The 26545-nt window shown below is 52.7% G+C and overlaps 1 protein-coding gene across 4 annotated transcripts in view; it reads right to left on the bottom strand.

Moving 5' to 3' along the window:
* The window catches only part of CCDC88C (coiled-coil domain containing 88C), a 126988-nt gene that overhangs the window by 63951 nt on the left and 36492 nt on the right, over positions 1–26545 (bottom strand). For all 4 annotated transcript variants that reach the window (XR_009531696.1, XM_060095723.1, XM_060095726.1 and 1 more), the window contains one exon: positions 10483–10552. Coding sequence is in view for 3 of the 4 variants with exons in the window: in XM_060095723.1 (XP_059951706.1) it covers positions 10483–10552 (70 nt within the window). In the remaining variant the exon portion in view is untranslated. The remainder of the gene's footprint in view (positions 1–10482; positions 10553–26545) is intronic.

The raw sequence follows: 26545 nt of genomic DNA, 5'->3' as shown, positions 1-26545 counted from the left end.
AACGAAATCTGATCCAGAGCACTGTTGGAAAAGTATGGAATTCCAGTTGGATAGGTTTTGTAACAGAAGGGGAAAAAGGATTTTAAAAGCAGAGAATTAACTTTAGAAAAATGTTCAGGGAATAATTATTTAAAATAAGCTTTTTGGTGGTGAACAGGGCACTAGGGAATTCACCTCTGCCTTCATTCACGTGAAGCAGTGCTGTGCTCATTCTCACCAAGCTAAGCGAATAAAAACATGTGCTATAACAAATGTATCCTGTGGTTTTTACCCCTACACAATTCGTAGGAAACTTAAAAAGAGAGAGAGAGAGACAGAGAGAGAGAGAGACAGAGAGAGAGAGAGAAAAGCAGAATTTCCCTCATTTCTCATGGAAAGCTGATGCCCAATTTCTCTCGGGATTTCTACTGTTTTCAAAATCTACCAGATTGTGGGTTTTGAATAGTCCAAAACACATCATAAGACTCTCTACTGGGTCCTTGCCGGCAAGGATGGCTCAGTGACGTAGTTACACAGGCAAAGAAGAAACAACCCTACACACAGCTCCCTCCCAAGCACCTACTAGGTGCTGGGTGCTTGCTGAGAACATACCCATAATCAACACAGTCCTCTGAGCTCAGACCAAGAAAACCAGCAACTTCTATAGGAACCCAGAGGAAGGACAACCAGTTTGCAGTAAGGATCAGTTAAGGCTTCCTAAAGGAAATGACTTCTGAGCTGAGACCCCAGGATGAGGAGAGATTTGGGGGCTTTTCAGGCACAGGGAAGAGCATATGCAAAGGCCTAGACACAAGAGAATATGGTGCTTGTCAAATTATAAACGCTTCGTGCTTAAGTTCATTAAAGTGGGTTTTCATGAGAAATGGGAGGCAGGGTAGGAAGCAACGTGGATTTCTGTACCTAGTGAGTCACAAGCAACCAGTGGATGGGGGGAGGGCCGAACACAGCAGACACCCTTTGCACCTACCCACAACCCCAGGGGGAATCCCATGACAGCCTGAGCTAATGGTCGAGTCTAAGAAAAATCTTACTTACTTACTTTACTACCTGCTTCCTAGAGTCCTGACACAGAGAAACACTCCAGCCTTTCTTAGAATAAATGGAATGCATATAGGCTGACCTAAATTATACATAAAGCTACAGATGTTTGTAGCAATCAGCTTCCAAAACAGAAGGGAAACTGATACCGCACGTGTGATAAAGGTGGACCTGGGGATAGAAATATAGTGGGGCAATTAAAGTACATCAGCCTCTAAAATGTGGAGACTGAATCAGATCAAGATTGGAAAATTTCCTGACTTTCTAATCTTTTTTTTTTTTTTGCGGTACGCGGGCCTCGCCGCTCCGCGGCATGTGGGATCTTCCCAGACCGGGGCACGAACCCGTGTCCCCTGCATCAGCAGGCGGACTCTCAACCACTGCGCCACCAGGAAAGCCCCTGATTGTCTAATCTTGAGTCTGTGGCAGACATAACTAGTCAATCATAACACTTTCTTACCGAGCCTGGAAGGGGGCCTCAGAATCCTTCTGAACACAGCACTGCCTGATGTAGCCACTGCCTGACACGCAATGAAAGCTGGCACATGGAACAAAACCCAGCTTCCATGCCTGGTACACAATCAGTGGGGTCCTTCTGGCTCTACTCTTTGATTCTCTAAGATGCAGTCATTTGAATGTTCATACATTCTCTGGATACGGAAAATCAATCTTGTGTATAAGTGATCACTGGGGTGTCAAGGTGGGGATTTAGACAAAGGAAGGCAAACAGCCCTTTCTAGGAGGACCACAACCCCAGAGGCCCTCGGTCCGTGAGTCGCCCACCAGGGTGAGGGTTTAACCCTCTTAGCCTGGAAGGACTGACCCACTGGAGTTAATCCTGCCCTCCACAAGTGCCCTTCACGTCTACAGACCATTGCAGCACTTTCATATAACATGCTATCACTTGACTTAATCCCCAAAGCAATCCCCAAAGGCCAGTATTAGCTCCATGTTACAAACAAGAAGAAGCTCAGACAAGCTGAGCCACCAAACCGAGATTTGGTCACCACCTGCTCTCTCCTAACTCGCTCCCATCCCCCTCCCTGAAACTGCCATTATTTATTTACATTTCCTTCCAGAGCAGGGCTCTCTCTGGTTTAGCTTCTGATCCCAGTGCCACACAGTGCAGGTCTTTAGCCAGTGTCTGCTGACTAAGCGACCGATGGTAACTGTTAGCATCATGTCCCAGGGTGAAAAACAAAGAGGACATTTTCAGTTTCCAATCTTGTTGGGATGGAGATATACGTGTGTGTGTGTGTGTGTGTGTGTGTGTGTGTGTGTGTGTGTCTATTTTTTTTTTCTTAATAATTCTACATTCTACTCTCCTCTGACTTATGTGCTGGAGTCAACCACTCACTGCGCTTTCCCTGGTTTCTTAGTTAAAAACCAGTCATTTCATAAGGATGATTATGGGGCTGTCTCATTGATTTGAAAATAGCACCGCACTGAACGTGACCCTGTTTCTCAACGCATAATGACATCTCAAGACTCACCCACACGGGCACAGTTCTATGGGCCCTCCTGGGGGCTCTGCTTACACTGAGAAGAACTATTATTATTTTAACATGGTTACCTTGGGTTCCATGAGGAACAGTGTGGACGGTAATTCCTCACGGGTGGGCACTTAGGGACCCTCCGTAATACCCGTCACAGGTCATGGGATGGGAGGCAAGCACCTCTACATACCACCTCACAGCCTGGAGAGCAACTCCTAGGAAACCCTCACCTAGATTTCTTACACCTAGAACGTTACACGTGTGACCCCCACCAGGCATTCCCCCATTTACTAGTCATTCAGCAAACGTTTATCACATGTGGACTTTGCAGGCACGAAGTCACACGTCCGTTTGAAATGATGTGGGTGGCTCCAGAGCGTACCCTGACCCAGGGTCCCGTTATCCCACCGTCTCTCCTTCACCCCCCACCCCAGTCTGCCCCCACCCCCTGTGTGGGTAACGAGAACCTCTGCCCAGATGCCACAAGGCAGCCACTCCCAGAGAGCAACTTCAACAGCCACATCAAGCCCCTCAGACAGCGCCATCATCAAACATGACTCTTTAGCCCAGCCTGCCTAGGCCACAGAAGCTGAGAACTAATTCATTCCCTAGCACCAAACAACTGAAGATCAGAAAAGGAGCAGCAACCACAAGAATGCAGCTTGCGACCCAGAGTCTGCACTGGCTGGAGGTGAGACGGTGGCAGAGGCAGGAGGTGATCTGAGAAAGGGTCCCTCCCGCGCACCAGGCAGAAAACGCAAAGCCCCAATATTATCGGTGAACATAGAGACCTTTGACAAATAACAGCTCATCCCTCCTCCTCGGACAGCCACGGCCACAGAGAGCAGTCCCGCTGGACGCCATGCACAGTCATGCAGCTGGGGAGCCCCCTCTCTGTGTACATCCCATCACTAGGAGGTGACCAAACAAAGTCTGGTTTCCAGGCAGGTCCCGCGGCTGCTCCGAAGGCTGGCATCTGGCTGTGCTCTAACGACTGCTGTGCTTGCTGCTAACCAAGCTTTTCATGTTCTTAGAAGAGCCAAGTGCTGGCACTCAGCTCAAGGGACCAGCAACCCCCTGTGCTCTACATGGATCGGAGAATTCATTTCTCAATCCAGCAGGCAGCACAGAAGCAAAGGATCAGGCCGCAAGCCATGCCGTGTGAAATTGTGTGTGGGTGCTTTTCTGAACGTGCTCCCTCCAGGAGAAAACAGGAAGCACGAAGAGGACTGAATGCCTACAAGATTAGCTTTTATTTACTTACTTCTTCCCTCCTCATTTAAAGGACCTAAGGTTTCTGCAAACACAAAAGTTTTATACATATATATAAACAAGATCAGAATTCAGGAAAAATGAAAAAATAGCTTAGGGTTGAGAAAAAGAACTCAAGGGGCTTCCCTGGTGGTGCAGTGGTTGAGAGTCCGCCTGCCGATGGAGGGGACATGGGTTCGTGCCCCGGTCCGGGAGGATCCCAAATGCCGCGGAGCGGCTGGGCCCATGAGCCATGGCCGCTGAGCCTGCGCATCCGGAGCCTGTGCTCTGCAACGGGAGAGGCCACAACAGTGAGAGGCCCGCGTACCGCAAAAAAAAACAAAAAACAAAAAACTCAAGAATCGCCCATTAACACCTAATGGCAGACACTCGACCCACCCTGTCACTTGGCAAGCAGGGCACTGGGGCGGGCAGAGCCGCAGGAAGGTGGCAGGGGAGGAAAGGCAGCCCGCCCGCTTTCTAAAAGAACAATCTCAGCGGCAGGAAGACTGTTTGTAACAAACCAGACTTGGAGCCCTCTCTCTGGTCTCCGGGGTTGGAGGTGAGCCAGCCCCTGGGTGCACTGGCCCTCAGGGCTTCCAGCTCGTCATCAAAAGGCAGAGCGGTGCAGTGAGAGAAGGTTTCCATGGGATCCGAGAAGCACTTCAAGGACACCCTTGATGGGAGAGCAAGTAAATCCCAGAGGGTTAAATATTAAATTCCAAGGAGTTTCAGGAGTTCCGTTTCCCTCTGGCCTTTGAAACCTAAACTTCAGCTGTGACAGAGACTTCCTCCCTGTGCCCTGAGCTTGCTGCTCCTCATGGGACTGCCAGCACACTTGCACTCCTCTGAACTTGTCACACCTGGACACCTCCCTCTGCTGCTCTGTCGAGGGTTCTTCGAGGCCCTGCCACATACCGCCTCCTCCAGGAAGTCTTCCTGACCTGCCCAGGCAGAAGTGATTGCCCGCCTTGCACTCTGTGGGAAGCATGCTCGCACTGCTTCTCGCCCCGGAACAGGCTAGTCATGGACACTTTCCTCCCCTCCTGCCCCAACGCAGACTGGGGGCTCCTTGAACAGAGACAGCCTATTCGTCTCCATGGCCACTGGACCCATGGTGGGCATCTGACAGAGAAAGCTCGATGGGGGCTTGGGCTGAGCTCCTCTGTGAGGAGGAGCGATGCAAGCGCGTTCCCATCTGCTGTTTGGGAGGGTCAGAAATTGGCCTTCTGGTTTCTTTGGCCAGAGCAGCAGGAGGACAGAGGTCTGCAAGAGCTGTGAAGGAAGGACGTGTACAGAATCTGGGGGCACAGAATCTCAGACTCCTCAAGGTGCTTCCTCTGTCCCTGCAAGCCCCTTCTGTAACCATCACGAGAGAAAAAACTGAGGACGAGGACCAGATCACCGAACAGCCATTAATGGGAGGCTATCCTCAAAGGTTCCAGCTGTATTCACAGACAGGACCCTGTAGGGTGCGAAGACGGGCTCAGCCCCTCCTTGGACCCAGGAATCTTGCCTGGCATTTAGAACTCAAGAGACACCAGGCAGAATAATGACAGTGGCTGGTCCTCCTGCTTGAAACCAGTGGCTGACTGTCCACATATATAACCGTCTGCGTAACTTATGGTAATAAATACCTCTTTTACCTATGGGACCACCATGTTGTGTGCCTCTGAACGAGTTCCCTCCCCTCTCTGGGCTGGGTTTCTGCACCTACATGGCTCCACCCTTTCCATTCTAAACAGCTTAGGAGTGATCAGCAATTCGCAAGTCTGAAAACCACTACTGCACTTGGATACAAACCTTGGAAGAAAAAACTGTGCTCTCTTCCAGCATGATTGCTCTATGATTCATTGCAGAAATTAATTTGCTAACACCCTGGCTTCCTGTCAGACAAATCTAGTCTTTTCCGTGTGTGTGGCACAGTGACAGGCCTGGCTGCTGAGAAACCAGAGGCTGAAGTTCTGGCCAACGCCTTCCCTCATTTTACAGATGCCGCGGACATTGTGATCTCTTGGTTCTCGTGTAGAATGCACTCTTCGATAAGCCATGTAAATATGCTTAATGGATGCACAGCTGGCAAGATGGGGGTGCAGGCAGTTTTCAGTGCTTCACTACCGGCCTAGGGCAGCCACACACATGGTGTTGGGCAGAGATCGACTCTCACTTGACCCTGACCACTGACCCTTGACCGCTGTATCTGTGAGAGCATGTGGTTGACATGTGTAAGGATCTCTAGCTTGAGGCAAGAGGGAAGTGGGGACAGGAGAGGGAAACGACAAAGTTCGTCTCCAGCACTTATGCTCTATTTATTCAGCACCTACTATGTGCCAGGCACTGCTCTAGACACGTAGAAGACATTGGCAACAGCAACAAAAACCCCCAAGATTCCTGCCTTCATGACAGATGACATCCTAAAGGGGGAAAAATAAGCAGCACAGCAGACATGGAAAAATAAGTAAATCAGGGAGTATACTGGAGGGCGTTGTGTTATGAAGAAAGGGAAGGCAGAGCAGGATAAGAGGACTGGGAGTCCTGAGGAGGAGGGAGGGATGCAGCTGCAGACAGCAAGCTCATCAGGATGGGCTGCACCGAGAAGGTGATAGTCAAGCAAAGACTGGAAGGATCTGTTCCTGTGAGTATCTGGGAAAAGCATTCCAGGCAGAGGGAACAGCCAGTGCACAGCACAGGGAGAAAAGTGACATAATCTAACTTTCTAAGAGGACAGGCTGCTGTGTTGAGAACAGACAGCAACAGACAGCACGGGGCAAAGGCAGAGAGGCAGGCAGACAGAAGGCCATTCGGGTGCTAGCCAGGAGGATGGTGGTGGCTGGAACCGGTGGGCAGCGGGGCAGGAGAGAAGAGCTCAGCTGTTTGGAAATTAAAGCCAGGGCATGGCCTGAGGAATGGGTGTGGCGTAGGAGAGAAGGATACGTTTTGGCCAACTGGAAACAAGACAAAGGACACCCTACAACATCCAGTCCTGGGGGTCCACACACGGCCAGCCACTGGGGAAGGCTTTTCTGCTACACGCCACTGTATGGACGTGAGGGAGGGTTAGAGCAGGGTCCTGCAGGACCCCAGGCCAGGCTCCAAGAAGTGGCATCTACAGTAACAAGGCGCTGGACAGATGCTTCCCCACGGACGGGTATGAGGGAGATCATTATAAAGTCACGCACAATCAGAGAGGAAATCCAGAGGTCATTCGAGGTAGAAACAGGAAATAAGAGAATGGGGATTGGGGGCCAGGAGGGCAGACATTGAGGATGGATTTTTAAAGTACATGAAGTGTTTTCTCACATTCACTAAACGGTCCTTGAATCCCATCCAGGGTAGGAAAAAAGAGAACATCTTTTTGTGTGATGCGTGCAGGAGGATAGGCATACAGAAAAATCTTTTAATAGTATTACTCATGACAGCTTCCTTTTTTAGGTCAGAGGAAGGGGGCGGATAAATGCTTGGTGTCTTGGGATCATTTAGTATTAGAGAGTGAGAGAGAGAGAGAGAGAGAGAGAGAGAGAGAGAGAGAGAGTATGTGTGTGTGTGTCTGTTTGGGCTAGATGTTCTGCTGGGATCTGTCCTGCCCCTGGTGTCTTGGGATCGTTTAGTGTTAGAGTGAGTGTGTGAGTGTGAGTGTGTGTGTGTGTGTGTGTGTTTGGGCTAGATGTTCTGCTGGGATCTGTCCTGCCCCTGCCCTGGCTCCACGGAGGTGCATGTACAAAAAACAAAAACTAACCCCAAACTGAAATGTTATAAATAACAGTACAGTGTCAACATCAGCCAAAAGGAGCACAGGCATGCTCCTGAGCCATGTGGCAGAATTCGTAAAAAAAAAAAGCCGCCCCACAAGAGAGAAACCAACTTTGTTCTTTATTTTAAAAGAAACCCCAAATGCTTCACGCATCTATTTTTAAAATTTAAAACAGAAAACAGTATTCCACAAATATGCCTCTGGCACTCATGTTTGCGTCTTCTCGCTGGTGCACCTCTCCCGCCAACCTCCTCTGCTCTCGGAGCCCCCGACACTCCTGTTAAAACCTACCCATGCGTGCGCCCAGCTCTCCTCCCTCCAGCCCTGACTTCAGGGGAGGCAGCCCCTCCCCTCTCAGCAGAGCCCGCAGAAGCTGCTGTCAGTCAGGCCCTGCCTGCCAGGGGCCTTCTGAGCTTGCTGCAGCCGTTGGGATTCTCGTCCTTAACTTTCCCAGGGCTCCCCATCTCATCTCTCCAACTTCTCCATCAGAACTGAGGCCAGAACCTCTTCAACTGATGTGCACTGATTCTATATGGTGCTGGGGACCAGAGGGCAGGCAATTCACCTGTCAGCTTAAAAGCGGCTTCCCCACGGTGTTCCAAAACTGGATTGCTGGGGAACGTTGTACAACTCTGTCCATTTATGAAAAAAATAACTAAATTGTATACTTAAAATAAGTGAATTTCATGGTATGCAAATTATACATTAATAAAGCTATTAAAAAAATCAGCGTCCACATCTCTGCAGGTGTTTCTGTCCAGTGCCAGACCCGAGGTGCGACCTGGGTTCCTTGCATGTGGACAGCCTCTTGGCCCCATGTGGTTCAAAGGGGCTAGAACAGAGACTCAGCTAGGGGGAGGGCTGGAGCCAGGGTTCTGGTGAGTGGAGGTGCCTGCCGGAGAAGGGGCGCCCAGAGGGCAGGCTTCCAAATGGCAGCAGGTGGTGGGGGGCACTGACGACGGGAAGGTGGCAAACTACGCAGTATGATGGGGTGATGGGGTGACAGGCTGCCTGGGTGGGGGAGGAGGACATGGTTAGTATTAGACTGAATCATATGCCACCGTCATTTTTGTAGGTCAAATGGTTGAACACTGGCAATCGCCTACAGCTCAACCTAACACCTGTCCGTATGTGATACGGACCGGAGCTCAGGCTCGTGGGTTGGATGGAGCAAATTCCCAATCGACCCCTCTGCTCATGGGCTAAGTGACCGAGGGCTTGTCACTTCAACTCCGTGAGCTGTCGTCCTCTCATCTATAAACGGGATGGCACGGTCACGCCCCGGAAGCACATTTTCCTTTCCATCTTTAAACACATGTCCAATGCCCAGCACACGGTAGGCTCACCAAAGGCTCAAGCAGGGAGCACCCTTCTCTCCTGCTCCGCTGCCTTCCTCTCCTCATCTTACGATGCTGTCCCTAGAGCAGATGGAAGAGTAGAACTAAGCCTGAACCACCAACCTCTCCGGGCATCTCTCTTCTAACATCAGCCCCTCAAATAAGTCAGGACAAGCAGCACAGTTCTGCTAGCAAGGCAGACCCTCACTTTCCTGATGTTACTGCAGAAACACAAGAGTCCCAACTGTCCCTGGAGCCCAGGGCTGCATCTGAGTCCTCTACCTGGGGGAACCATGAAATAAAGCCAGTACACGAACGGCCCTAAAGCAGAGCTGGGGGTGGCGTGAACCAAGGGCTGCCTGTTATTAACGCACCAAGTGGGGAAGGGTGTCCACTGCCAGGGGCCACCAGGGGGGCCTGGGTGCGCTCTGCAGAGCCAGTGTGTAAGGCTGGGGGTGCTCATGGGTCAGCGGCGCCGAAGATGAACAGGAGGTCGAGGAACTCCCTTCCTTTGGCTCCCGTAGAGAAAAGGGAAGTGGGGCCCAGGAGGACCCAGGAGGCCCGCCTCCACGAACAAAGTGATTAAATGCTCAGCTGCCCTCAACCCAGTGGCCCCAGAAGCTGCTGCTGCTCTCAGGGCCAGGGCTCCTCTATGAGAAATGTCCTCGACGGGTCACTTGGTATACTTCTTTGCTCTCCAGCCAACTGAGCTCACATGGACAGGAGCAAGGACAGCCAGACTCCAGGGAGAGCAGGGCGGGGAGGTACCAACAGAGGGAAGTTTCAGTTCCTTCTGCAAAAGGCTCTAATGTGTGGGAGCCTTCCTGCATTCCTTGACTCCACACCTAGACCAGGAGGCTAACAAGGTCTCCACGGGAACCAGGGACGTTCCAGTCAGCGAGCACATCTGTCCCTGGGGCCTGCGAGCTGCCATCCATGAGCCATGGGTACAGGTGAACGCACACAAATGTGGAGGGGAGGAAATCTTTCACCCTGTTTAACCAACCCAGTGTGTTAACTGTCAGGGATGAACTAAGCTCTGGCTCTCTGGAAGGTGTCCAGGAGGACATTTCAGTCTTTCAAAGTCACACCGAGTGTCCGAGACTAGGACTTAGAACCTTGCCCACTCGGGCCTCAGAGACCAGAGGGAGACGTGAAAACAGACACACGACAGGATGTCCCGGTGAGATCTACCATGGGGGGCATAAGGCAGCACAGGATCCCAGCGGAAGGGACATGAGCTTCCTCCAAAGAGTCTTTCCTGCCAATAGAGACCACACCCCACGATGGTGTGAGGAGAGACCCCTGGGGGTCCACCATACAACTGGGGCCCCTAAGCCCGAGGCCTCGCCCGCCTCTGTGCTCGAATCCCAGGGGTCAGAGGATATATTCTTAAGGAAGAAATGTGCTCTTGGCGTGAGGCCTCAGGGTACTAAACCCACCCTTTACAATCACACCCGAATGATCACGTGCTTCCACTGCGCTGGCTCCAAGCTGGCAGCCAGAGATCTGCCTCTTACAGCTGCCCAGGGCCGATGGCACTGCCCAGGCTCTACGGGGGGTGGGGTGGGGTGGGGTGGGGTGTCGGGGGGGGGTGGCTTTCACTCACCAGACAGCGGGTCTTTGCCAATCATCAAGACATTGGGCAAATTCATTACGATCAGCTGCTGGAGAACTTCCTACAGAAACAAAGGGGAAAGGATACCATTAAGAACAGAAAACAAAATAAAGACTGATTAAGACAATTACAGTTTACCAAGTTGCTGGATGAGCGTGCCAGCCATTAAACAGTAACTATGAAAACACTGTATAACAGGAAGGAATAGTTCAAGATACCAATAAATGAAAAGTCAAAAAAGCGAATTGTGCTTCCGCCTTGATTATCACCAAATAAAAATTAGGTCTGCGTGTGTACAGAGACTTTGGGAAAAAGAAGATATATCAGATGCTAGATTAGCAGGATTAGGAGTTTCTTTTTAAAAGATGTCTTTATTTTTACGGTATGGTTTGCTTGTGTAATTAAAAAATACAGAATAAAGATTAAAGGGATGCTACTGCACCTTTACAAGCTGACGATTTGGGATCCTAGCTTTCAGCAGGTCTTTGGTACAGGCTGTAAGTGAGACGTCTCTCTTTTCAGCAGTGACTTCCCTGGGGGAGGGATCAAGCACAGCTACTCTGTGCCCGTCAGAGAGGGGGCACACGGGAAGTGAGCTGCCTTCTGCCCTCACACCAAGGGCCTCTGAAAGCAGGCCCAGGCACCAGCCATCGGCCACGTCCCCTTGGGGTAGGGATGGCTAACGAAGTTCTCCTTGGAGTGTGCCGACCCACCACTCATGCTTCCCAGAGCAATTCTCAGGGCATGCTGGTCTTCCCTGCCCAGATGTGCCTTGCTTTTCACAAATCGGAAGATAAAGAAATCTAATTTTACAGCAGACAAGCAAGGTAGTAGGATTTATAAGTATTCTTGGTCTTACAAAAATGGTCACTATAGAAACTCTTGACCAACAAAGCTCCTCTTATGCCTTAAAAAAAAAATGTTTCCATTGAGACACGACTTTTTTTTCAGCAGTCGCTCTACCGATGACGTGATGAATCTCTGTACTCAGTACACTGCCAACCAGCACTGATGAAGAAAAAGGGGACGATGAACGCAATCGGCTAATCCCACAGGGCCCAGCTGGACACCTCAGAGCTCTCTGAATCCTGAGAATGGTGGCCTAGGCAAGCACACCTGGAGAAGCCAACACCTTCACAGAAGGTACAAAATGATCTGAGCCACCCTCCTTATTATCTTTCCCTGGCTCCTGCCACACCAGAAATTGAGGGGAGGGTATGCTAAACCAGGAGTACCCCACTCCCAAACACACGGGCCCCTCTGCACTCAGTGTTGGAGGATGTCTTTCTTTACTATCTGAGGTCACGTGTCACCACATCAGAGATGGCCAATGTTTTCTCAAACAAGTCTCAGTGTTGGACAGAGTCTGAGCTGCGTTACAGCCTCAGCTCTCGTTCAGGGCTTGGAAAAGTCGACGCGGAAAAAAAACTGTTTCTCAATTGAATGAGCTCACCAGAGGATTCCACAGTCCCTGCCTGGGGGCAAAACACACACTGTGAGTAAAACCAGGTAAATCCACTTCTAGCAAAAGGAAGGACTCCCAACCAGATGGGTCCATTCTGTCATGGAGTCCCTATCCAGCCTCAACACTAAACTCAAGTGCTCAGCCCAACTTCTAGAAGATCTTCTTATCACTGTCCGAACAGCTACAGTCCCCTTTGAAGTCTTGGCTGGTTTCCTCTGCCATGGTCCAACTGTCTGGAGCACCAGCCCTGTTTATCAGGGTGCTTGAAGAAGGGTGCACACATTTATGAAGGAGATACAGAATGAGAAATCATCTTGAAGGTCTCTGCAATAATGCAAAGTGGTATTTTTATGCTTATGATTACCTAAGCAAAAGACTGCTGGAAACATTGCTAGAAAATATTACTGGAAAATCCATGTTTTCTCCTTCCAAAACTGGATGGTTAATTCTGTCTAATCAGTATTTTCTAATTTGCCCACAAGAAATATGTATCACTTGCACAACTAAGAAGTAATGTTTTATTAACAATGTTTCATTGATGTGTTCCTCTCAAAACATCATGGGCCTCCCAAAAGTTAATCCAAAATTTGGGGGCCAAAGATACCCCCAAGACCTTAACTGCTTCCCACAAAGGACCACCAATCACATTTCCAGCAAAAACAGGCTCAGAGGTTTGAGTACCAAGGTCAGAGCTGGCCAGCAGAAATACAACATGAAACACATTAATTTCAAATGTTCTAGTAGTCACCTTAAAAAAGTAAAAAGAGGGCTTCCCTGGTGGCGCAGTGGTTGGGAGTCCGCCTGCCCATGCAGGGGACACGGGCTCGTGCCCAGGTCCGGGAGGATCCCACATGCCGCGGAGCGGCTGGGCCCGTGAGCCATGGCCGCTGAGCCTGCGCATCCGGAGCCTGTGCTCCGCAACGGGAGAGGCCACAGCGGTGAGAGGCCCGCGTACCACAAAAAAAAAAAAAAAAAAAAGTAAAAAGAAACAAGTGACAACATACAAATAATATACTTTAATTAAAGCAACATTTCCAAAATATTGTTTCACCACATAACCAACATAAAACCATGAGTGAGACACTTCACATTCTTTTTTCACACTAAGTCTTTGAAATCCAGTGCGTAGTTTACACTCACAGCACATCGCCGTTCAGATGCTAAACTGTCGTTGGAAACATGATCTGAATAAGCAGAGTCGCAAACCAAAGTTCTTCCAAACACACTTAAAAATTTTCCAGTAACCGAATCCAGTATCAGCTTTTAAATCTAAACAAATTAGAAATTCACTTCCTCAGTCACACTAGCCACATCTGGAGGCCCCGCCAGCCACATGTGACATGCTAGCGGCTGCCAGGGCTCTGCAACACTGGTGACAAGGGGACTGCCTGAGGAAAGCTGAGCAAATGCGTCCCCTCGGGGCGGCGGGGCCTCCAGGGCGACAGGCCAGGCCCTCCGGCTACGTGAGGAGGCTGCTGACGAGGGGCCCCTCCTGCCTGGTACTCAGAACAGAAAGCCACTGTGGAGACCGCAGCTGACACACTGGCCGGCTGGGCGGGCACTGGTCACACCCCGGCCGGCTGCGGGAGTGGGGACGGAGCGAGGATGGAGAGCACAGGCCCCAAGGTGTGCTCTGTGCGGCCCCCAAATTTGCCAACAAGCCTTCCTGGTGCCACCCGGGCCTTTGCAAGGGCAGAAACAAAGCACACTGTCACATCCCGAGGCCAGGACGAGGCATAAGGGCACACGCGAGCCTTGCGGCCTCTTGTCTCATCCCATCCTTGCGGCCTGATGGCAGGAGGGAAGAGTCAGGCTTGGGGTGCAGCCCTCCCAGAGACCCCTGCCCTCCACAGAGAACTGGGCTGCGGAGAGGCAGGAGCAGGGCGGGGGGTGGGTTTAAGCGCCGAGATCCAGAGCAGGTTTTGTACCCCCGCCCCCTCTCCTCCGTGCACCTGCTTTAGGTTTGTTCTGAGATCCTAGTATAAGACGCTGGGGAAACCCCAGATTTTCCTTTTCATAAACTAAACGGCACTAACTGCATCCTGGAGGGACCTCATTGCCAACCACTTTAAACAAACTAAAAGAAAAGTCACAAAAGTAGGTCAGAGCGGGGTGATGGTACTTGGATTCTCCTGTAGCAAGGGGGTCGGGGCTAGAAAGCGCTTTGTAAAGTACAAGGGGAAAGAACCCACCTGATCCCCCCACCCCCGCCAGGCTGCAAATCTAAAACTTAGATCATATCGACTCTGAACTTCCTCCCAGGGCTGTCCTAACACAAACAAGGGCCGTACACCCGGGGGAGGGATGGGACGGGCAGGACACTCTCCAGAAAGCGTCTGGCACCTCGCACACAGCGTCAATAAGCCCAGAGACTCAGACGGCCCTCGGATTGACAGCTTCCTGATCTGGACCCTCCAGAGGCAACCTGGGGCGGGGGGGGGGGGGACACGGGGAATGCCGAGGGGCCGTCTCGAGGCCGTGGCACTGGCTCCCAGGGGTCACGGGTGGAGAGAAGTGCTCAGAACAGAACCAGGAAGTCGAGTGGAAGGAAGACGCTCCCTTCCTATTAGAATCCTCTCGTGACAAGTACAAACGTACGCAGTGGGGAAAATCCATGACACGGGAGGGGGTGCCCTGGTCCAGGCTTCACAGGTGACAGAGCTCTGCTAGTGGCAGGAAGGATGATGCAGGAGGGGGAGGGCAGAGTCCAGAGGCACCAGGCCACGCGCAGAACCCACACGTGATTACAACTAAGCAGGTGGCCTGGGTGGTGGCAGGACCTCCCAGCCCCCGAGAGTAAACGAGACCAGCACCCAGGCGCGTGGCTTCTCTGAACCCACGACACCAAACGCTCGTCCCTACCGGTGAGCACGGCTCCCCACATGTCAGGACCCAATATGGGGCCCAGGCTGTGATTCCCAGCTGGCTCCAGGGGTCACCTGGGCCCGCGCCATCCCTCCTGTCACCAGCCTTCACACAGGCCAGCGCTCCAGCCTAAATGTTTCTTCCCTCCCAAACTCCCTCAAACCTCACTCCTCCCAAGGAAGCTTCGAGGTGCCCCGAGTGCCTGCACGTTATGTGCAGGTGGTGCTGTCTTGAGATAATGAGATCTGGGGGCTCCGTCACTGCCCTCTGGAGGTGGGGCTCTGGGAGAGGCAGGGGGACAGGGGGAGGGAAGGCAGAGGCTGGGGGCCGCACAGAGGGAGCTGGGAGGGAACCCAGGACAAGCCTGGACGCCTCACTCCACCTGGTCTGTCCCTCGGGCCAGAGGTGACCTGCGGTACCGGGGCTTGCAGGTGAAGCTCATTTTCTGCGTGTCGCTCAGCTGTCTCCATCAAATTGTTCAGTCCCTGTGGGAGATGGGCCTCCTAATTCCCTTCTAGCCAGTCTCTATCCAGGACTTATAGAGCACCCACGGAGCCATGGCAGTGAACGTCCTGGAAGTCCTCAGGTAAGCCGTGCTTTCTCCAGGACCTCCTCCCTTGGTTGGAACAGGAGGACTCAGCTCCGGCCCCCGCAAAACGGACCCCCTCAACTTACCTCTGAGAGTAACTGTGTGTACCCCAAAGTCCTAGCAAGCTGTCTACTTCACTACAAAACTGTCAACAGCAGAATATTAAATGGAGGCTCTTAAACACCCACCTTCAAAATACAAATCCAAGTATGACGGGGTGTGTGTAAGGGAGCGGCACTTGCGTACTTATGCCACAAACTGGGGACTGGTTAGGTCATGGAAGGTACGGCCGCGATCCTGGGTAGGAAGAGGGCAAAGAATGCTGAAATGAATAAAAGGATGCCTAACTGAATGTAGAAAAGTAAAGATATGCTAAAAAAGAAGAAACCCTCAAAGGAAATACACTAAAATGACAGAACTCTCTTTATTAGACTGATCAGGACAAGAGCAAGCTTTCCCAACATTTAAAAAAGATTCTGTAATGCGGTTCTAACACCTTCAATTATTTTAACCCTGTGGCACGGCTTCCCCCAAAGAATGTTAGCAGCATCTATTTACCAGATATTGAACCGTGAACATGACAGATCCACTTAAAAAAAAAAAAAAAAAAAAGCCTTTCTCCTGAGACAATTCACAACGTATCCAACATGAACAATGATGTGGATTATTGGTTCTTTTAATCACCGCCCCCACCCCCCCCAATCAAACTGTATTCCAGCATCCCCCATCAGAAATTGCAAAGCCACCATCGGCCGGGAAGAAGAGATGCCAGCCAGGAGAACTGAGGGATGAGGGCAGAGGCTGGCTTACAGCCCTGGGCCCTGCGCTGGGACCTGAGGCAGGAGGCCCTGGGGGAAGGGGTGGGCTCTCAGAGCACCAGTCTCTGGAAAACGGAGGCCCAGGGATCCCGGAGAAGCTCACCCACCGCCTGAGGCAACGTAGGGGCCTCGCTGAAAAGGCTTAAAATTGTGCCAAGGCTCAGGTCAACCTTTGTGCATGCTCAAACAGAAAGGTCACTTTCTCCGCTGGTGGAAGAAAGGAAAGGTCCCGGAAAGTTGCAGGGTGGAAACACTCTGTGTGTCTGTGGCAAAGGTTATCTTCAGTTTCCATGGGAAACGCTGGGATTGTTGGATTAAGCACAATGATTTCACAACGAAATGGGAAGAAATTCTTTTCTCTTGCCAAATGAATTTTATGGCTCGACGTTTTGCCAGGAAGGAAGAATAAATGCTGCTAAATGCCTTGAGTGTAGGTGCACGGAATGACCCTCCATGAGAGTTTGAAAAGGAGTTGTTAATATAGAGGAAATGAGAGGGAGATCCCAGAGAAGTTAAGACAAACACCCACACGAGGCATCCAGGAGGAAGATGATGCTCACGGTTGCCAAGGAGATCAGGATGGTCCAGACAGCAAAATGTGCAGTCCACACAGCCCAAGCAACACAGAGACCTATCCAATACTGAGAATCAGTAACACAAGTAATAACAGCTTTGAGTGCGCACCCAGCACACCTTTAAGTCTGGGGTTCAGATACTCAAAAACACGTACGAGCGGCCTAGCTGTGAGCTGAGAACTCTCAGCTGGCGGAAAAGGCAGGGAGGTAGACCGTCACAGCACAAAAGGACAGGTGTCAGAGCAGCACAGCACGGGGGGCACTGCCAAATTCTGCCCAGGCAAATCTGGGAAAACGTCTCAGAGGCAGCCGCCTCTAAGCTGGGCTGTGGAGAATGCTTAGAGTCCCGCAGGTGAAGGAGAGAGCCAGGAAATGTATTAGCTGCTAAGTGTGGCCAGCAAGTCAAACCTTTGGTTACAGTGTACTGTACATACTCTGCATTTCCCACTGGGGCGCTCTTTCATCCTCACACGTCACTGGTCCCGATCACCACCAGTCAGAATCCTACCCATCCTCCGAAGCTCAGCAAAAATGTCACCTCCTCCATGAAGCCATCCTTGATGCCCTTAATCACATACGAGTTTCTTTCCCCTCAACTCCTAATGTTTCACCCGCCCACTTCTGTGGCACTTTCACATTTTGCCTTGCCAGTGACTGCCCACGCACAGGCAGCAAAAAGCAGCTGAGTGACAGCTGACAAAATGAGACCGATCAGAAAATATTCCTCAAAATTTATACTGAGTGAGGTTTCATTCTTTTTCAAGTCTCTTTTTTGGAAGTGGTGCCTTCTCTTCTTCACATGAACAAGGGGACCAAGTCCTGAAAACTAACGACCCTGCTCCACTACTACAAGTTACTTGACTCCCCTGTTAAGTTACTTCCAGCCAAAACGGCCACCATGTGCCTGAGGATCCCACAGCCTGTAGATGTTAACCAAAGTTCAAAACATCTCGAAGTGAATTTGTAACGCTGGTTTGAATATGCCAGGCTTTCCAACTGTAAAATCCCAAATGTGATAGTTTTATGAGCAAACAAAGCAAAGCAAGGGGAATTTAAAATTCCTCAACAGTAGACGGAAAGCCACCACACGTATTCCAATGTCCCCAGCGTCTATTCCAGCGCCCCCGAGAGAGGAGGAGAGACTGCAGACCCCACGGCCGTAACTTTTCCAGAAACCGCACAGCTAAGGTTGACACAGGTGAGGTGCCTCTGGGATTCTGAAAGGCTGAGACGCTCACACGGACAGACCTAGAAAGCCAGGAGCAGTATTCCTGGCAGTCTCTGCGCACATTACAGGGCTTACACTCCTGCCACCGATTAGCACTCCTCCAGACTCCCACCTCGATGTGGCCAAGAGGGGCTCCTGAACTCCCTTCCACAACATCCTGGCCCAAACAGAAACACACACCCAAATACAGGGAGGGTCCCCTCTCTTTCCTCCTCCCAACATCACGTGAGGGGGTCAGGACAAGAACCACTAGGACTTCCAATCGGAGGGAACCACAGCACAGCGCTGGGAACGGGACTGAACAGCGGGATGCAGAGCGAGGGCCAGGTTGGGTGCTCTGGGCTGGTGAGCTTTCCCCGAGACCACAGACCGGGGCACTTTCTAGAGTTAGCGCTTGTCTCATACCTTCCCTAGTGACAGCCTGATGCCTCCACCCCCAACCAATCATGCCTCCCTTGATGCTACCCGACCTGGGAGCAACGGGGACTAGACCCCCGAACGCAGCGACACAGCCCACGTTCTGCGATGTTACAGCCAGGAGAACGATTTTTTTAATTTAGCTGCTGAGCGGAGACGTAAGCCTGATGATTTATCCTCGGCCGCCTGTTCAGAGACGGGCCCACAGGCCACGTGCTTGTGATTCCATCTGGACGAGGGACTCTCGTTTCCGCCACGTTCCCTCCGACTGGGGCAGGAAGCCCTGGCGAAATGAGTGGGTAATGAAGTGCTTTTATGTTAAGAGACTGTCACGTAAAGCTGCTGATAGACTCAGCCCATCTGTTCCACCTCGTTTCAATTAAGCCTGGGGTCCCCAGGGCTTGAAACCAGCTCAGGTCCGCACAAGCCTAGGAGCACCGGCTCCCCTAATGAGGCCACACGAGTCTCAGAACCCAGCAATTTAGGGCCACCAACCTGGGCCATCTGCGGTTCCCAGATCGTCAGAAAACCCCCTACCCCTGAACACTTGGTGACTGCCTCTCCTCATGGCTGCGTTCACAGAAACAAACCAAGCCCAGCCTTTGTTCCCAGAGAGGAAAACAAATATTTCCTTTGAGCTGACCCAGGAGGAAGAGACGTGTGGGAAGGAACACCTGGAAACTCAAACACCAAGTGAGGGCAAAGCTACTCGCTGTGTGACCTCAGGCAAGTCACAGTCCCTCTGTGAGCCACACCCTCGTCCTCCGTAACAGGAGGAGGACCATCTCTAGGGGATGTCTGGCTCCTTTAGAGGGAGGGTGGGATGAGGGTGCTGGCACAGAGAAGCACAGCACATCTTTATAGTTACTAACTCAGGGCTGCCAACTCTGAAAACAGCCAAGCGCCCACACGTCCCAGAAGAGCCAGGGGAAACCCACAGGGACGGGAGTGGAGGACAATTCAAATGTCCCCGAGAATGCCTGCCACCCTCCCTTTGGGTTGCTCTGATGCTAGGAAGCATCTGTGCTGAGTCCCTGGACCAAGGAAGGTGGTGGGGGCGGCTCCAGAAGCACGGGCAGGGTACCACATTCATCTCCTGAGAAGAACTTCTGCCCATAAATGGTGTCTCAGGAACCATTTTCCATGGTATATACAAGCCTCGTCACCAGCAGCTAAAGCTGGGCTCTAGGGAAGAACGTCTGCGGTGAGGCCACCAGCAAGCAGAGGGGCAGCGGGGCGATGGCAAGCTGGACCCACACCACCCCAGCCCACGGCAGAGGGTGGTGAGAATCGCACTCAAAACCAGCAGAGGGGGCTTCCCTGGTGGTCCAGTGGTTAAGAATCTGCCTTCCCATGCAGGGGACGCAGGTTCGATCCCTGGTCGGGGAACTAAGATCCCACATGCCGCAGGTCAACTAAGCCCACATGCCACAACTACAGAGCCCACGCGCTCTGGAGCCTGTGCGCCGCAACTACTGAGCCCGCACGTCACAACGAAAGGTCCCATATGCCGCAACTAAGACCCGACACAGCCAAAAATAAACAAATAAATAAAGATTTTAAAAAAGAAAAAATAAAACCGGTAGAGCCTTATAGATTATCTACGGAACACAGAAACTGAGGCCTGGCGAGGAACATCACAGGGGTGTAGCGTCCCCATTTGGGTCTATAAAGCCAGGATTTCTCAGCTCTGCCCGGGGGCTCCTTTCCTCTGCCCCAAGGAGCTCACTTCTGTTCAACAGTGTCTACTGAGGGCCTACTACACGCCATGACCAGGCTGCAGTGGGGATCTGGGGGAGGGAGAAGAAGGATTTAGAGGTTTAGGCAGGATGGGGAGGGAGGGTGGTCCTATCCTCACACTTCAATGCCCAGAGGGGCTCAGGGCTGCCCTGTCCTCTCTTCCCAGCAAAACAGCAGCATCCGTGCTTGGGGTTGATGCGAAGACCCTATTTTATGATGGTGAGGGATCCGGAAGCTACAAATCAGCAGCTGTAGAGTTCCCTTCCTTGGGCCTCTTGCAAAAGTTAACATTTTTGTTGATGGGCAGAGGGAGGGCACGGGGCTCACAGCCGGCACCACCTTTAGGCCAGAGCGCAATGTGCGGGGTCACCGCAGGGTGGGGACACCCGTCATGCGGGGCTGGTGGAGCCACCACCACCACCAGGTCCATGGGACCCATCCTGCTCCCCTGCACCCTCGCCAGGTGGCGGCTCTAGGCTGGTTTCCTGGCACCGTCTGCCCTGGGCATGCCCACAGAGCTCAGCGGGAGAGGGGCGGCCGTCCCCTGTCCCAGCAAGCAGCTGGGCTGGGGATCATGCGTCTCTGCAGCCACTGTGCCCCACTCTGCTCCACCCACCACTCAGGGCAGGGCAGGACCGGGGCGGGCGGTACGCCCCGGCAGCCCTTACCCACTACCAGACGGTGCTGCACCAGTTCCCTCACTCCCGGGGGACACGGGGGAGCAGTGTGTGCGTGGGCGCATCAGCGGCAGGTGGCCGCCTGCCAGGACCTGTGAGGGAAGGGAGAGGCAGGCAGGGAAGCCAGGCCACCGCTGCCACCACAGGGCATGAGCATCGCAGGCCTCGGGGCATCACTGCTCCCGAGTCAGCTGGGCCTGACGCCCATCGCCCCAGGGCAGGGGGCTGGCGGGCAGGGAGAGCCGAAGGGTAGCCGTTCACTCTGTTAATTACACCACGGTACTTCCTGGGCACCTACTGGGGGTCAGGTGGTGTGCTGGTCAGGTGGTGGCGGCAGAATACATAGACAAGATCTCTGTCCTCCAATCTAGGAAATGCAGACAGACAGACAAGCTCAACAAAACCGAGAGGGAGCAGTGAGGGTGTCCAGGGTGTGTGCATGGGGCGGGGCCCTGCCCTCGGGGAACCCACAGCCTGGCAGGGGATGGGCCTGCTGGCAAGCCTGGTGCCGTAACAGAGCGGATGTGAGGCATCTGAGCCGGGGGATGATGGGAGCACACAGGAGGACTAATCCAGAAAGGCTTCCAGGAGGAGGGAGCGCTCGGCTAAGATGGAAACAAAGAGCAGGTGCCGTCCAGGTGGCAACAAAGGCAAAGGAAGTAACAGAAGACCCTCCCCCACCCTGTGTCTCCCCCCACCCCACCCCCACCCACTGCAGCCCCAGAATGGAGAAAGAGAAGCCCTGCACAGGGAGCTGGGGCCTGGCACCCGCTCTGTGCTTATCTCCACAGTGGCAGGAGTGGCTCTGGAGTCCCCTCGCCAGGTCCACCGCCAGCTTATCACTGCTTCAACCCCCCCCAGGTGGCTGGGCAGGGGGGTATCACACCCAACCCACAGGAGCGCCTGGCATGTAATTAGGCCCTCAATGGATGCGGTCCCAGACACGCTCAGGGAGAATAAGCACGCCTGCCTCCTCCTGCTTCAGGGGCCCCAACTTAGAACAGCCCTGCGGTGCACACATGCAGGAGGCCTGCAGCGACTAGAAAGCGAAACCCATAACGAGACGGCCACAGCTACTGGGGTGCAGGGGCTTGTCCTGGAGGGAAATCCTCCCCACCCCTGGGCTCAACCACACCCCTTTCCTGCTCTATCCCTCGGGGCTTAGGGCCAGGCAGGAGGAGGGGTTGAGCAGGAACATCTCAATGTCCCTCCTTTGCTCTTGCTTTCTCTCTTTCCCCTCTGGTCTCAAGAGGAAAAGCACACACACGACAGTTTCTACTGCGAAGGGTGGCAGAGGTTTCAACTCTGAAGGGCTGGCGGGGTGCTAGGCTGAGAGTTCTCAGCGCAGGCCTTGGCTCCAGGGGCAAAGTGTGCAGGGTTGATTAGCGATCCCTGCCTTGGGCACAGCAACAGAACTTGAGCCTCAGAGAATGGTAAAGGCTGGAGAAGTGGGTCAAGTTCCGTGGGAGCACTGAGGGGGCAGTGAAGTCTCCGTGGAGGATAAGGGAGCGAGGTGAGACCGTATTACTGCTCCCCTGGCCCCCGCGTGCCCCTCTGAAAAAGCTGCCGGCGAAACAGGTGGTACAAGCAAACAAATCCTGCAAACCAGTCACTTCTCGTCATCATGGGAGTTTGCCAACAAATGGTCAGACTTCACCCAGAGAGCAAGAAACTCTGGAAGGTTCTTTCATTCTGTTACCAAGAACTTATTCTATAGCAGGAAACTGGGGGAGGGCAATTCAGGACACAGCTGAAAAACTGGGGAGGAGAAAGGTTAAGAAACAAGTTTGTAATAACTACCATCTCAGCAGGAAGTGAAAATCTCAACAGATGGTATCGACTTCAAGACAGCTGTCCACGCTGGGGGGGGTGGGCACCTGATGCAATCCTCTCCACCCCTCCACCCACCTCCAGCGCCTCCTTCCCTGTCCAAACCCTTTGGCTGGAAATAATCACTTCATCTGTGCCCCCTGAGCCCCAGCGCAGTGTACCCCATGTTCGAGGTGACTGGGAACCTTGGGTTCCGGGGGTAGGCACTGTAGCGTGCTCACTTCTGAATCCTTGCCCACCCGGGCCTCTGCACGTGCTGCCCGCAACAGACGCGCTCGCCAGCTGCTGGCTAAACCGAACCAACTGACCACAGGGAGGAAGGGTCTCAACTGAACACGCCCTCCCCCTGTTAGAGTGCAAAGAACACTTGCTTTTGAACGATGCTAAAGCAGAGCCTGAGCTCCACACTTTGTATTATCTCATTTAATCCTAACTGGCAGGGGGTACACCTGGCCCACTAGGATTTGCCAACACAAGATGCACTTGATCAAATGTTTCTGATTGCTGGGGATGCCATAGTAAATGAGGGAGATAAAGAGGTAAATGAAAAGGTCATACGATGTGCCAGGAAGTAAGAAGTGCTAAGAAGAAAAATAAGGGTAGGACGACCCAAGAGTGAAGGAAAATAAAGCTATTACAGACAGGTGGTCAAAGAGGGTCCTCCGATTAAGCAACAGCTGAACAAACACAAGTGGAGAGAGAGAGAGAGCGCATGCCAGGCGGACATGTGGAATAAGAGACTTACAGGCAGAGGGGACAGCAAACGGGAAGGTGGCTAGAACATGCTGTGTAGCCCACTGAGCCCGACACTGGTGGTGGCCCAGCCTAACCAGAGCCAGCAGTGCAGTGGTCCTCGCGGTCTGACAGCCCATTCTGAAGCCTTGGGAGGCACAAGGAGGTTAGAAAGAGGGTTTAGGCCTGGGTGTCAGGCACAGGTGATTGGTAGCGGTATCTGGAGTGCTGTGTTAAGAAGGATTCTGAGGCCAGGTCTGGGCTCAGAGGCAGAGAGTGCGATGATTGATTAGTGATGTCTGCCTGAGCCAGGACTGAAGCGGCTGCCGCACACCCTTGTGTAACCCAGCGTGATAAGCACTGTAACAGGGTATAAAACTGTGAAGGGATGTGAGGGAGGGACCAGTAATCCTCTGCCACTAGTTATAAACACGCGACCTGAACTACCTCTGCTAAACCAGCTTCACTTTCCAAGTCTTCTTACCAGGCTGCAGGCTCCCCAGGGTAGACACTTGGACTATCTCCCTCCCCACTGCCCCCCCAGGGCCTGGCACAAGCAGGGGCTCACTTGGCATTTGTCAGATGAGCTAATGAAGGGCCACGAGCCCCAGGCCGGTGTGTGTGTTCACGAGGTGAAGACCTTGAATGTGGATCCTGTAGGACAGGGGAAGAAACAGTGTCCCACAGTTAGATCACTGGGCCCTACGGCATGAGGCTCTGATGCGAGGACCAAAAAAAAAAAAAAAGCCCCCCTTTCTTTCTTCCATTTTTAAAAAAATTTTATCCTATTTAAAAAAAAATTTTATTGTAGTTGATTTACAATGTTGTGCCCATCTCTGCTGTACAGCAAAGTGACTCAGTTATACACATATAAATGTTCTTTTTTTTAAATATTCTTTTCCATTATGGTTTATCACAGGGTATTGAATATAGTTCCCTGCGCTCTACAGTAGGATCTTGTTGTTTATCCATCCTATACATTGATATACTAGTTTACATCTGCTAACTTTCACCCTCTAAAAAAAAGAAAAGGGCAGCTTCTCTTCAGATGTGAGCAAGGTGGGTGTGAGGACCACCAGATTTAAAGAACATTTCAGAAGAGGCAGGAGAACTAAGGCACGCAGACCTGCCCCAGCACCTGGTCACAAGGCAGGCCAGTGGCCCGGCCTCCCGCAGGGCCAGCTGAGAGCCCACACTTCAAGCAAATACAGGCACCCTCACCAGCTGTTCCTGAGCCCGAACTGAGCAGGATGACAGTCTGTGCCCACCTTGCCGCTGCAGCAAGTGGACTCTTCCAGGCTAAGCCAAAGAAAATTAAAGGCTCACCTCTGCACATTAAGTGAGCACACAGTAACGTGGAGGCTCTGTTAGGCATGGGGTGGGGGAGTGTGTGAGGAACATCTCACTCTGCTCCAACCCTTTCCAGTGTGTCCACACCATCTTGTGTCCAGTGGGGCAGGTGCTTGAACTGTGACACAGGAATAAACTGAGATGCACAGTTGGGCCTGGGGTCACATGGCTAGTGATGACCAAGCCGGGGCTGGAACCTAGGGAGTTCACAGCAAGGTTGGTGAGAAGAGACGTGAACCCAGTAAGCTTGCAGCCCACGGGCATCCTCAGAAGGGACCCCAAGGCGCTGGGAGGTGGAGTGGTCCCCGCAGGCTGCAGTGGCCAGGAAAGGCTTCACGGGTCACTCAGGCCCCGGGAGAGGCTGTCAATAAACACGTCAGGCTTCTCGCCCTGAGCAACTTGTCCTGCCCTCTCAGAGCCTCAAAATACCTAAGTGCTTCTCTTAGGACATTTGTGCAGCTGGCTTTGGGGGCTACTTTATTTGCATCTGCTTTCTCAAACTCAGCCACAGTCCTCTGTGCTCCCACAAACTGCCTCAATCTTACATTCACTTGTTCATTCCTCCATACATTCAGCAGGCACTTACTTGTTAAAACAAGCCCGGGTCTACTCTGGGCAGTGCACTAGGAGCTGGGGGTGTGATGGCGAGTGAAAGCAGATGGGATCTCTGCCCGCCTGGAACTCAGACTCATGGAGACGGGCATTTGTTAACCACGCCCACTATCAAGCGCAGAGTCAGGAACGGGGCTCTCATTGGGCACGGGACAAGCTCTAAATACACGTTCCCTGAATGAATGCAAAGGAGAGAAGGAACGCTGGAAAGCCGGCAACCGGTCATCATAAATCCCCAGGAGCAGAGAGGAAAGATGCAGAAAAGCGGGATGTGCTGTGCCCCCCAGCTGGGGCCACGAGCCCGGGGTAAGATGGTGGCAGCAGGATAAGCCACGGCGCTGGCTCGGGCCACGGCTGACGGCCCACAGACACGCCAGGCCTGACGAGGTAGGAAAGGCCTCTTCTGCCGACGGTCACGCTGCCACTACCCTGGCCACTCAGACCCGGGAAAGCAAGGCCGAACGCGGCCGGACACGGTACAGAACCGCTCCGGGCAGGCCTGGCTCTGGCTGCAGCTCCACGCACACATAAGCTGCCCCCTCTGTCGCTCGCCACACACCAGCACGGCCGCCAGCCCCCCTGCAAAGAGCGGCTCTCACCCTGCGTCCACCGAGACAGTTTGCTAAAGAAAAAAAAAATAAACAGAAGCTACAATAAAGCTCCCCCATCAGAAAAAGCCAGCTCATCTCATCTCACACTGTCCGCAGAGCTGAGGAGTCGCAGTGAACAGGGAGCGACAGAAGCATCAGGCCGGGAGGGGCATCTTCAACATGGGCAGATGTGTCGTGGAGGCCGCAAGTCCGTTCCGGGAAAGTGAGGCCGCTGCAGGGGGCGGGCCTCGAGGGCCTTCACGGCTTTGCAGCGGAGCCTGCCGTGAAAATTACACTCCGAGCAAGTGAGCGTCTGGGGCACGCGGCACTGGACGGCTGACCATCTCTGCCGCTTTACCTCTGCTGTCACAGGCCCGGTTCCCAACTTGCAGATCGAGTGGCGTTCACAGGAGTTAGGTGACCTGCCCAGGTCACCTGCAGGGGGGTGGAGCCCGGGACCCGGTGCCGGCTCCTCGGAGTCCAGGTGCCAATTGAAGGTGCTGCTGGCCTTTTGAATCCACAGGACTCAGGGTGCAATCATTACGCACTCATGGTGCTCAGAGCCA

This window comes from Mesoplodon densirostris, chromosome 4 (assembly GCF_025265405.1).
Source record: "Mesoplodon densirostris isolate mMesDen1 chromosome 4, mMesDen1 primary haplotype, whole genome shotgun sequence".
NCBI classification, from domain to species: Eukaryota; Metazoa; Chordata; class Mammalia; order Artiodactyla; family Ziphiidae; genus Mesoplodon; species Mesoplodon densirostris.
The sequence above is the reverse complement of the archived record's forward strand: the minus strand, read 5'-3'. Positions and strand labels throughout refer to the sequence as shown.